Raw genomic sequence first — 13788 nt, forward strand, 5'->3', positions numbered from 1 at the left:
CCCCTTTCTTTTCCCCATTCTTCAAACTAACAATGGGGAAATTCTGACGTTTCGCCACAGCAACCCCTCGGAGACGAGAAAACGCCCACACAGCTCAGATCGCCATCTTGGATCTGCTGACCCCACTGTTGACTGTAAACCTGCCAAAACCAGGGGAAGGGCCATTGAGGGCAAGGGTGTCAATTTTCTCATACATCAGCTGGGGACAGTGGATATATGGAGGCTTCTACACCCACATGACACAGAATTTACATTCTATTCCCACCCGCATAACACTTACTCTAGATTAGATTATTTCCTCATATCACAATCCCTTTTCTTAGTAGCCAAGGAGGCTCAAGTTATTGACAACTCCTTATGGAGTGGAGGAGTAGCCTAGTGGTTAGTGCAGCGGACTTTGATCCTGGGGAACTGGGTTCAATTCCCACTGCAGCTCCTTGTGACTCTGGGCAAGTCACTTAACCCTCCATTGTCCCAGGTACAAATAAGTACCTGTATATAATGTAAACCACTTTGAATGTAGTTTGAAAAACCACAGACAGGCGGTATATTAAATCTCATTCCCTCATCAGACCACTCTGCAATATCGCTTGCTATATCTTACACAGCAGATTTGACAGAAAGGGTGTGGAAATTCTCACCCTCCTTGTATAAAGATTCCGCATTTCGGACATACTTGAGGGAAAAATAGCTGGATTTCCAATTGACCAATGAGACCCCAGACGTGGAACCTGTAACTTTCTGGGAAGCCTCCAAAGTAATGCTAAAGGGATACATATTGGCATACACATCTAGTAAGAAGAAAAAGCTAGAGGCAGAGTTATTACAGTTGTCACAAAAATACCAATCCCCTCGCAGGCAACATATGTACTGGTTGGATAAGCCCTCCAAAGACACTATGATGGAGCTAAGACACCAGATTGATCAGCTGTTGACCAATCGGGCAGAAAGAGATATTTACTACCAAAGAGTCAAACTGTATAAGTGGTGTAGAAAAGCGGGGAAACTTTTGGCCAGTTTGGTGCGCCCTTATAAGAAATGTCAGGTCCAAATCTCAATGGGGCGTATCGGAGGCATGGTGACGGCGGGACTTGGGCATTCCTAAGACTTGGATGTCTTTGAGCCATAATGGAAAAAAGCAGAGATGTCCATGACTAACACTTGGACGTTTTCACCAGGGCGTGTTTTTATTACGAATAAGGCACAAAAAGGTACCCCAAATGACCAGATGACCACTGGAGGGTATCGAGGATGACCTCCCATTACTCCCCCGGTGGTTACTAACCCCTTCCCACCCTCAAAAAACAACATCATTAAAAATATTATGTGCCAACCTCTAATGTCATACTCAGGTCCATGACAGTGCATGCAGGTCCCTTGAACAGTTTTAATGGGTGCAGTGCACTTCAGACAGGCGGACCCAGGCCCCTACCCCCCTACCTGTCACATTTGTGGAGGAAACAGCGAGCCCTCCAAAACCCATCAGAAACCCTCTGAACCCAGATACAGGTGTTCCCCTTCACCCGTAAGGGCTACAGTAGTGGTGTACAGTTGGGGGTAGTGGGTTTTGGGGGGCTTAGCCCACAAGGTAAGGGAGTTATGTACCTTGGAGCATTTTATGAAGTCCACAGCAGTGCCCCCTAGGGTGCCCAGCTGCTGTCCTGGCATGTCAGGGGGACCAGTGCACTAGATATACTAGCTCCTCCCACGTCAAAATGTCTTGCATTTGGACGTTTTTGACTTGAACATCTTTGGTTTCGAAAATCACCGAAATTCAAAGATGTCCAAATTTAAGGATGTCCTTGGTATTTTCGAAACAAAAGATGGACGTCCATCTTTTTTCGAAAATATGCTTTTCCCCGCCTCCGGATTTGGACGTTTTACAAAGACATCCAAACCCCAACTTAAACGTTTCTTTCGAAAATGTCCCTCATTGTAAATGAAAATGTCAGGAAGGATGCATGCCTCTAATCATATTAACTGAACTCATTCAAACGTAGATAATAAATTTTCAGAGGTTTCAATTATTTCCTTAGTATATACCTGAATAACAAAAAAAATGATACCTTGATATACTCACCGCAAGACTATAATTTCCAACACTCATGCAACCAGCTAAACAAGGGTTGAAATATGTAATTCCGTCTGATCCACAGACTGGCTCATACTCATGAATTTTACAACCGCAGTTAACATTACAGCTACCTGTTAGATTTCTGTGTGCCAGAGTAAGAGTTGGACTGCAAGAAAAAAAAAACCCCAAGAGTTTAACTATAACAAATTTCAATGTCTATTTCACATTAATTAAAAGTATTTAAACATACAATTAACATCCCCAGAGAATATATTCCACTCTGGTACAACTTTTTTGTCCTAGTGGTTCTTCCTTTCCACTCTTTTCCAGGTCATTCCAAACTACTACTGGAATCTTGGAGCTTTGAGCCTTCATTTGTAACTAAACATGGATTTTAGAAACAGAGAAAATTGACAGCATATAAAGACTACATGGCCCATCAAGTTTGCCCAACCCTTGTGTAGCTTCTTCTCTCTTAGGGATCATATGTGCCTGTCCCATGTCACAGCTCCCTTGGTAGGGTCAAGAATTTGGAAGAACGGTGGAGTGCCGCAGGGATCTGTATTGGGACCGGTGCTATTTAACATATTTATAAATTATATGGAAATCGGAACGATGAATGTGGTGTATAAATTTGCAGATGGTACAAAACTATTCAAAGTTGTTAGAACACGTGCAGACTGTGAAATACTTCAGGAAGAACTTAGGAAATTGGAAGACTGGGCATCCAAATGGAAGATGAAATTTAATGTGGACAAATACATGGTGATGTACATTGTTAAGACTAATCCGAATCATAGTTACCTAATGCTAGGGTCCACCTTGGGGGTTAGCACTCAAGAAAAAGATCTAGGTGTCATTGCTTTGTCACTGCTTTTGGCTCCTAACCACTACTCAATTCCCCTATCCTTGTTCCTTCTCACCCAGTACTTTCCTCGCCCTTAATTATCTTGTCTGTCTGTATTTTTAGATTGTAAGCTCTATCGCGCAGGGACTGTCTCTCTGTGTCAGGTGTTCAGCGCTGCGTGTGTCTGGTAGCACTATACAAATGTTAATAATAATAATTGTACATAATATGTTGAAATCTGCTCAGTGTGCAGCAGCGGCCAAAAAAGCAAACAAGATGCTGGGAATTATTAGGAAAGGGACAGTGAATAAGACTGAAAATACTATAATGCATCTCGAGTACTGCGTTCAGTTCTGGTTGCCATACCCCAAAAAAGATGTAGCGGAATTAGAAAAGGTTCAAAGAAGAGCGATCAAATGATAAAGGGGTTGAAACTCCTCTCATATGAGGAAAGGCTAAAGAGGTTAGGGCTCATCAGCTTGGAAAAGAGAAGGATAAGGGGTGAAATGATTGAGGTCTACAAAATCCTGATTGGTGCAGAATGAGTAGAAGTAACTTGATTTTTTACTAGTTCCAAAAGTACAAAGACAGAATCCTGCTTCCAACAGTGGCCAGCCAGATCACAAGTACCTTGCGAAAACACAAATAGTAGAAACATTCCATGCTACCAATCCCAGGGCAAACAGTGGCTCTCCCCCCCATGTCTATTTCAATAGCGACTATGGACTTTTCCTCCAGGAACAAGTACAAAAATTTTTTTAAACCCAGTTATACCAACTGGTGTTATCACATCCTCCGGCAATGAGTTCCAGAGCTTGACTATTTTTTGAGTGAAAAAATATTTCCTGCTATTTGTTTAATAAGTATTTTCATGTAATTTCATTGATTGTCCCCTGGTCTTTGTACTTTTTGAAAGAGTGAAAAATCAATTCACTGCTACCCATTCTACGCCACTCAGTATTTTGTAGACCTCAGTCATATCCCCCCCTTTGCCATCTCTTTTCCAAGCTGAAAAGCCCTAACCTCTTTAGCCTCTCCTCATATGAGAGGAGTTCCATTTCCTTTATCATTTTTGTCACTCTTTGAAACTTTTCTAATTCCGCTATATCAATTTTGAGATACAGTGACCAGAATTGAACATAATACTCAAGGTTAGGTTGCACGATGGAGCAATACAGAGGCATTATAATATTCTTGGTATAGTTACCATCCCTTTTCTAATAATTGCTAGCATCCTCTTTGCTTTATTGGCCACTGCCGCACACTGGGCAGATTAGTGTATTGTCTACAATGACACCTAGATCTTTTTCTTAGGTGCTTACTCCTAAAGTGGACCCTAGCATCAGGTAACTATGATTTGGATTATTCTTCCCAATGTGCATCACTTTGCATTTGTCCACATTAAATTCCATATGCCGTTTAGACACCCAGTCTTCTAGTTTCCTAAGGTCTTCCTGCATTTCAGTCTGCATGTGTTTTGATAATTTAGAAAAGTTTTGTGTCATCTGCAAATGTAATCACCTCACTTGTCGCTCCAATTTCCAAATCATTTATAAATATGTTAAATAGTACCGGTCCCAATACAGATCCCTGCGGCACTCCACTATTCTCCCTCCTCCATGAGAAAAATGGCCATTTAACCCTACCCTCTGTTTTCTGTCCAATAACAAATTCCTAATTCACAAAAGGTCATTGCCTCCTATCCCATCACTTTTTAATTTTCTCAGGAGTCTCTGTCAAAAGCTTTCTGAAAATCTAGATACACTCGAGGAAGTTACATGGAAATACTTTTAAAACAAATAGGAGGAAATATTTTTTCACTCAATGAATAGTTGAGCTCTAGACCTCTTTGCCGGAGGAGGTGGTAACAGCAGTTAGCGTATCTAAGTTTTAAAACGTTTGGGACAAATTCCTGGAGGAAAAGTCCATAGTCTGCTATTGAGACAGACATGGGAAGCAGCTGCTTACCCTGGGATTTATAGTATGGAGTGTTGCCACAATTTGGGTTTCTGTCAGGTACTTTAGACCTGGCTTGGCCACTGTTTGGAAAACAGGATACTGGGCTAAATGGATCATTGGTCTGACCCAGTATAGCTACTCTTACGTTCTTATGTAACCAGCTCACCTTTATACACGTTTATTCACACCTTCAAAGAAATGAAGCAAATTGGTGAGGCAAGACTTCCCTTAGAAACATAGAAACATGACGGCAGATGAAGGCCATATGACCCATCCAGTCTGCCCATTCTCTGTAACCCCTAATTCTTCCTGTTCCTAAGCGATCCCACATGCTTATCCCATGCCTTTTTAAACTCTGGAACAGTCATCGACTACACCACCTCCACCGGGAGACCATTCCACGCCTCCACCACACTTTCTGTGAAATAATACTTCCTCAGGTTGCTCCTAAGCCTATTCCCTCTCAACTTTGTCATATGCCCCTTCATTCCAGAGCTCTCCTTCATTTGAAAAAGGCTCTCTTCCTGTACAAAAATGCCCTCCTCTCTCCCAGCGTATACATGTTGAGGTTCATAAGCCTGTCCCTATAATTTTTGCATTCAAGACCGCTTACTAATTTCATAGCTGACCTCTGGACCGACTCCATCCTGTTTATATCTTTCCGTAGGTGCAGTCTCCAGAACTGCACGCAGTACTCCAAATGAGGCCTCACCAGAGACTTGTACAATGGCACTATCACCTCCTTTTTCCTGCTGGTCATGCCTCTCTTTATGCACCCAAGCATCCTTCTGGCTATGGCCGTCACTTTTTCTACCTTGGCTGAACCTATGCTGACTCTGTCTCTTTAAAATATGTTTTTCTATGTATTCAGTGATTTTATTCTTTATAATATTTCCACTATTTTGCCCGGCACTGAAGTCAGGCTTACCGGTCTGCAATTTCCCGGATCACCCCTAGGAACCCTTTTTAAAAATCTGTGTTACATTGGCCACCCTCAATATTCAGGTACTCCAGACAATTTTAACGACAGGTTACAAATCTCTAACAGAAGATCAGCAATTTCATGTTTGAGTTCTTTCACACCCTGAGGTGTATGCCATCCCACTATCTTGGTGCTCAATAGGGTATAACGTTGATGAATCCTGCCCTCTGCCATCTTTATATCTTGAGCCCTAGGCATCAATGAAGAAGATAATGAATCCTTCCTCTTTTTTAGGTGGGACCCTGCTGATGACCAGTCCTAGTGGGCACTAATGACGCTAAATATGGAGGGTCAGCTGTGTATTCCCAATGTCGATGCATCCCAGCATCAAAATGTGAGGGCTGGCTCATCCTCCTGGCCACCTTTCCCCAGAACTTGGACTCACCCAAGGGGTGGGGATGATAGGAGCAGGAATGACCTCGCTCAATCTGCCCTCAGTGGCTCCCTTTGGTATAATGGTGCTCCTGACTCCTAGTGGTATTTGCACAGTATTACTACTAGGGGTCAAGCTGCCTTTTAATATTTATGCCCTGAGTGGGGCAGGAAAGGAATTAGTGGGCCGTCAACAAAGAAGGCTTTAAAGTACCCTGGGAAGGCCCTCCTTTAGCTACATATGCCTCACTTTACAGCTGAAGGGAGTACTATCCTACCAAGGATTGGAGGCTCCAGTTGGGGACTGTGGAGCCTCCGAAGTATGCCAACGAATCCTTCGATTCTAAGCAACTATCAAAGAAAAATAACTATAATTCAATGCAGCTATTTTTCTTGCAAAAACAGGTTGTGAAGCCTCTTTGATACGCTCCTTATAGCCATTAATGCTTTGCATGAATTTGCATCACATCAGCTCATTACTGCCAAATTTAAATAAGCTTTCATACAAAGATCTTCTCTGTATAATCGATACCTGGCTCCATCCAGATGATTCCACCTTTCTCTTAGAATCTTGCTCCCAGGTGTTCTCTCTCTATATGCCCTTCACTCAGTTCGTCGGGGTGGCGGAGTTGCTTGTTTTTTTTCATATCTTGTCTATGTGTCTCTCACTGTCTATTTAAACCACTTTCTATATCTGACGCTCTTCTTCTCCAGGTCTCCTCTTCTTCCGCTATCTTTTATCTGTCCATTCTTTATTGTCCTCCACCTCCATCGGTTGCTTCCCTTGATGAATTACTGTCAGCTGCACTATGTTTTCTCCTCTACTACCTCTAAGAGACTTCAACTTGCCTTTTCCCGATTCGGCAACCTCTTTCCTCTCTTTCACTGCAGCTGCTGGCCTGACCCAGCAAGTCATCTTCCCAATCCATTCAGCTGGTTAACACATTGAACGTAATCTTTACTACCCTTCAACTTCATATTCCAGCTGACTCATTTGCTTCTCTTGCTGTCCCTTGGTCTGATCATTTGTTTCTCTCCTTTATGTTCACTCTCCCTCATTCTCACCTTCAACCCCCCAAAATGCTCTTCCTTTCCCAGCCTCTCACAGATCAGGCTCTTGATCTTCTCTTTGCCCTGGTTCTTCTGTTCTCCCTCTCGTTGCTCAAGCTGTACCCCTTGACTCATCTCTCCTCACTCTCCTTGACACCGGTGCCCCATCCTCCCTCTCGCCGCTCTACAAATACAAGGTTATACAGTGATTGAGTGAGGTAGTTGTGAAGAGTAAAAGGAATGAAGATTTACATTGTCCAGTACGATCATTGGTCATGCTGTGTTGCTTGGTGTAGGGGTTTACACGTTGGATCATTGGGGTAGGCCTTTTTGAAGAGGTTGGTTTTTAGTGATTTCCTGAAGTTCAGGTGGTCATGGATTGTTTTCACAGCTTTTGGGAGTCCATTCCATAGTTGTGCGCTTATGTAGGAGAAGCCGGATGCGTAAGCTGTTTTGTATTTTAGTCCTTTACAGTTTGGGTAATGTAGGTTTAGGTATGATCGTGATGATCTGATTCTGTTTCTTATTGGTAGATCTATAAAGTCTACCATGTATCCTGGGACTACTCCATGTATAATTTTGTGGGCCAGAGTGCAGATTTTGAAGATGATTTGTTCTTTGATTGGAAGCCAATGCAGCTTTTCTCAGAGGGGTTTGGCATTTTCAAATCGGGTTTTACGATATATCTGCCTGGCTGCTGTGTTTTGGGTGGTCTGGAGTTTTTTTGTGAGTTCTTTACATCCCACATAGATTCCGTTGCAATAATCTGCATGACTTAGGACCATTGATTGTATTAGGTTTCGAAAAGTTTCCCTTTGGTATTTTAGTATGGAAGAAAGGTTTTACTCATTTGAGTTTCCACATTGAGTAGGACATTTTCTTTATTACAGAATTTACTTGGCTTTCGAAAGTAAGGTTGTGGTCGAGTATGACGCCGAGTATTTTTAGGCTGTCTGAGGTAGGGAGGGTGTGTCCTGGAGTTTTTATGGTTGTGGGTTTGTACTTGATATTTTGAGAGGAGAGGATGAAGCAGTGTGTTTTTTCAATGTTCAATTTCAATTAGAATGAGTTTGCCCAGGAGTCCATGATGTTCAGGCCATCATTGATTTCATTGTCAAGTCATTTCTGAAGGGAATGTAGACTGTAACATCATCTGCATAGAGAAACGGGTTGAGGCCTCGATTGGATAAGGACTTTGCCAGTGGAATCATCATCACGTTGAAGGGTATTGGTGATAGTGGTGATCCTTGAGGTACTCCACAGGCTGCTTTCCACGGTGGTGATATGTTTGACTTTGATTTTACTTGATATGTTCTGGTGGTTAGAAAACCTTTGAACCAGTTAAGTACATTTCCATCAATCCCGAAGTGGCCAAGGAGCCTTAGTAATATGTTGTGGTTTACCATGTCGAATGCGCTCAACATGTCGAACTGGAGGAGAAGTATGCTTTTACCTGTGGCTATTTCCTGCTTGAATTTGGCCAAGAGGGTGACTAGGACGGTTTTGGTACTATGGTGACAGCGGAATCCTGATTGTGAATTGTGTAGTACTGAGAACTTGTCCAAGTATTCCGTAAGCTGTTTGGTCACTAAAATCTCCATCAGTTTTACTACTAGGGGATAGACGCAACTGGGCAGTAGTTGGTGAGATCGTTTATGCTTTTCTTGGTGTCTTTTGGTATTGGGGTGAGTAGGATGTTGCCATATTCCTCGGGGAAAAGACCTTGTTGTAGCATGAAGTTTATGTGGGATGTGAGGTCTGCTATAAAGCGGTCGGGGGCGGATTTAAGTAGATGACTGGGGCATGTATCCAGTTTGCAGTGGGTGTTGGCGAGCCTATGAGTCGCTTGTGTAACTGATTCGGTGTTGAGGAGATTAAATGTTGTCCACAAGTACATAAGTAATGCCACACTGGGAAAAGACCAAGGGTCCATTGAGCCCAGCATCCTGTCCACGACAGCTGCCAATCCAGGCCAAGGGCACCTGGCGAGCTTCCCAAACGTCCAAACATTCTATACATGTTATTCCTGGAATTGTGGATTTTTCCCAAGTCCATTTAGCAGTGGTTTATGGACTTGTTCTTTAGGAAACTGTCTAACCCCTTTTTAAACTCTGTTAAGCTAACCGCCTTCACCACGTTCTCCAGCAACGAATTCCAGAGTTTAATTATGCGTTGGGTGAAGAAAGATTTTCTCCGATTTGTTTTAAATTTACTACACTGTAGTTTCATCGCATGCCCCCTAGTCCTAGTATTTTTGTAAAGCGTGAACAGACCAAATACGGTCAAGCTGGGTATCCATCAGGGATTAGGTCCAGATCGTTGAAGAAGTTTTCGATGTCGGTGTTGTGATGGGGAATTGTAGTACGTAATTTTATTATTTTTTCATTAAAGTAATTAGCAAGTTTATCTGTGGGTGGGTGGGATATCTGTATTGGTTGTGGTGATAGGGGTGGGGTCTAGTACATTATTTACGAGTTGAAATAGTTTCTTCAGATCATCGTAATCCAGTCCTAGTTTGGTTTTGTAATAGGACCTTTTGCATATTTGTATTTTCTATGTATTTGTTTCCATGCATTGAGTGTACGTTCATCTTTTATTTTTTCCCATGCTTGTTCAAGTTTCCTGGATTGTGTTTTGAGTTTTTTTAGTTCATCATTGAACCGTGGTATCATGTTCTGTCTTCTTGATGTTCTTGTTTTTTTAAGGGTGCTATTTCGTTTAGCACGCTTCTGCATCTATCCTCCCAGCTATTGAGAAATAGTATGGAATCAGTTCGTGTTGTCCATCCGTTATCATATATCTGTTGCCCAAATACTTGTGGATCTATTTGCCCTCTTGTAGTGTATGCTGTATTTTCTGGTGTACAGTTTAATCCCTTCTTCCGCCCTTCTTCTCCCTTTCAGTTTCCTGGTCCTCCTTAAATCTTCCAGCTGAAACCTCTGTGCTCAAAGTAGTCAGGTCTCTCAACCTCTCATCTTCTCCACTTGACCCATGGCCAGCTCACCTAGTGAACTGCCTATTTCCTCTTCTTCCCCCTCCCCTCCTTTTGCTCCCCTTACTGCACTGTGGCCTCAAACTGGGCCAGTTCCCTCCAGCTTGGAAACACACTCTAGTCCGTCCTTTACTGAAAAAGCCTTGTCTTGACCCATCTCTCCCATCAAACTTTCACCCCATCTCTAATCTCCCATTTTTTTCTAAAATCTTAGAGAAGATATTCTTCCTTAAGCTTGATAGCTTCCACCACAGCACTGAGACTCTTCTCCTATACTTCTATGACACTATTCGTATAGCCCTTGACCAACACCATGCCATTACAGTCATCTCCCTAAACCTCTCTTCTGCTTTTAAAATTGTAGACCACTCCCTTCTTTTGTCTCACCTTTGCTCCTTTGGAGTCAGTGGCACAGTTCTTGCCTCTTTCACCAACTACCTTTCAGGACGATCTTTTCAATTATTTCATGGCACCACTGTTTCATCCTCCTTTCCTGTCACCAGGGGTGTGCCCAGGGATCCACTCTTGCATCCGCTCTGTTCAGTGTCTTCCTTTCTCCACTCAACACTTATTCAGAAACAAGGCTCCATACCATTTTGCTATGCAGATGACATTCAGGTTCTTCTCCAGATTGCCAATGCCACCTCAACACTTTCTACAATAAATACCTATCTCAGCACTGTTTCATCTTGGTTGAAAAATAATCAGCTCTTTCTTAATATCTCAAAATGCGAAGTTATAACCTTTCCAAACCCTGGCATCACACTCCCACCTCCCCCTTCTATTGGAGGTCATCTTCTCCCGTATTCAGACACTGTCAAAATTCTTGGGGTCATTTTTTACTTTAAGTATTGTCTCGTGTATCATCTGCTAGAATTTAAATGTTGCTCTGTTTGGCTTGCCACTTTTTGATGGACTGATTGACTCAATAGGAAGCTTCAATAGTATTTGATTAGTATTGTTTTATGTATTATTAATTGGAAAATTTGTCATGAAGGTTGTATTTATGTCATCTTATGTATGTTTTCTTTGTTCACCACCCTGGGTAAGGGTAGGTTATAAATAATAAATCCAATCCAATCCTAAGCTTTCTTTCAAAAGTCAGACAGATTCTGTTCTTCATTCCCCATTCTTTGCCCTTTTTCACATTAGGTCACTTCGCCCTTACCTTGACACTACACTCCTTTGTACCCTCTCTCTCTCTATTGTTATCTCTCGACTTGATTACTATAATTATCTGTATGCAGGTCTCCCTCTATGCTCTATAAAGCGCCTTCAACTTATTCAATCCACTACCATAAAATTCCTTCACTCTGCTCACCGTTTTGACTTGACTCCACTACTATGCTCTGAATACTGGCTTCCTATCTCTTTGTGCATTAAGGGGACCTTTTACAAAGGCGTGTTAGGCTCTACGAGCATGCAGCGCACACCAAAATGAGACTACCACCAGATTTGCTGTGCGCCCATAACGCCCGGATGATTTATTTATATATATCCTTCCATGCATGGCCTTTCCAGTGGTAATCGGCAGTTAGCACGCTGATCAGTCACCGCACGTGTAGCGCATGAGCCCTTACTGCTAGATCAATGGGTGGCATTAAGGGCTTAGGCCAGTTTTAGGCACGTACTGGTTTCAGTTTTAACATATGCCCTTTTGCCGTCCCATTAAACAAAAAAACCTTTTTTGCAGACTCAGTAAAAACTGGTCTCGCACGCACCCAAAACATGCGCCTACACTTCTGCAGGCCACTTTTTACCGTGGCTTAGTAAAAGGACCCCTCAGTTTAAGATTCTTTATCTTTAAGTCAAGTCTCCCTTCTACTCTTTCCTACTTTGATTCGGTCCTTCTTCCCTACAACCCTGTTCGCTCTCTTCGTTCTTCGGGGACCAATCTTCTTGTCATACTTTCCCGCATTTTGTTTGTCAATCTCACGCGAGTCTTTCTTCAGTTTCCTAGGTCCTTTCCCCTGGAATTCACTCCCTTCCTCCTTTCACTTAGAAACTTCTTACCCCAAGTTCAAGACCATGCTTAAGACCTCTCTCTTTATTGAAGCCTTTGGCTGATCTGTAATATGTTGTTTTCCCTTTCCTTCATGTTTCACTCCCCCCCCCCTTATTTTTATTGTAAACTGCGTAGTTGCCATGTCCAGACCCCATATGGTATATCAAGCACCTGGAAATAAATAAATTAAATAAAGTGCACAAGTTTATTACTGCAATGTGTATTTTTTCAACATGATTTCAAAAAAGTGCACTTTGCCTGAAAAACAGGGCATAACATCTGAAACTTGGCCATTTTTATGTGTTTCTGGCATTTTACATTATTTTTCACACAAAGTGCATTTTCAACAAATGCTTTCACACATTAATACAAGAGAACCCATGTGATGGTTGTTAATGGACATCATCTGTTTGCATTTTGAACAGAACTTGAAGCTTTTCAGCTGCTTAGACATTGTAAGGAACACTGACAAGATAAAAATTAAAGATATTTTCCTCTTCAAAAAAAAAAAAAGGCAGCTGAGAAGAGTAAAAATAATTCTGCCACTTCTCATGATGGTGTTGCCATGCTGAACAAAAAGTGTGGGATGGTCCAGCAAGATTAAGAATCAAAAATAAATCACCAAAGTGCCAAAAATCCTATAAAGAACAGTTTAGAAGATTTCAAATGAAAGCCTATGAAAATGAAGAATAAATATCTTGTAAACCTGCAGGGCCATGGGAGAGAAAGAAAAGGAGGGGAGCCATGGGACCACTACGTAGCATGAACGTGTCTATACAAGGTGAGTGAAAAGCTTCTGCGTTTTACAAAATGCTCTATAATAACTTGTCTATTTTATATCAGTCATGGTCATGTGGCCAAATATGCAACTGGTCTTCACAGAAAGCTAATTTAGTGGGTTCTCCTGGAGAATCAAAAATAACATACTATATACGTCTCTTATAATAGTATAAACATGTTATATGGATGAGGCCTTTAGGAATCTCAGTTGTTAATGAGTAAAAATGTTCAGGCATATTTTTCATTGCTATAAGATGACATAAATTGGTAATATTCAATTAACTTACCCTGTAGTATATGGTATATTGATGCCTCCCAGATTAATGCTTTCACATCCCACAATAAAAAGTGTTGAACAGCACAACAAAGAAACACCACTGCAAATCATGGCTAATTTAGCAGATTCTCTTGCACCAAGTTTCAGTTTTTTTATAATGTACCCTCCTAAGAAAATACCAACTCCAGCACTCGGCACAATAATTATACCTAAAAACAAAAGAATATTAAATGGAAAATATGCCAACTCTATCAAATCAATATATTAGTAATATGTTTTATGGTTACACACACACACACTCTCTCTCTTGGAAGAGTGTACTCTTCACACTAGAAACAATATTAAGGAACAAAAGTGAAATGTCTCAGTCATTCAATACTCAAACAAAATAACTTTTAAACATAATAAACATTACTTGTTTGTATATAGAGTATTACATCTAATCAGATT

At 41.6% G+C, this 13788-nt stretch overlaps 1 protein-coding gene across 2 annotated transcripts in view; it reads right to left on the reverse strand.

Annotated features, from left to right (window-relative positions):
* Positions 1-13788, reverse strand: part of SLCO5A1 (solute carrier organic anion transporter family member 5A1) — a 123625-nt gene that overhangs the window by 53809 nt on the left and 56028 nt on the right. For both annotated transcript variants that reach the window (XM_030215373.1, XM_030215368.1), the window contains exons 6-7: positions 13349-13547; positions 2081-2240 (exon numbers count right to left, since the gene is read on the reverse strand). In XM_030215373.1, the coding sequence (XP_030071233.1) occupies positions 2081-2240; positions 13349-13547 (359 nt within the window). The remainder of the gene's footprint in view (positions 1-2080; positions 2241-13348; positions 13548-13788) is intronic.

Source organism: Microcaecilia unicolor, chromosome 1, assembly GCF_901765095.1.
Source record: "Microcaecilia unicolor chromosome 1, aMicUni1.1, whole genome shotgun sequence".
Classification (NCBI taxonomy): Eukaryota; Metazoa; Chordata; class Amphibia; order Gymnophiona; family Siphonopidae; genus Microcaecilia; species Microcaecilia unicolor.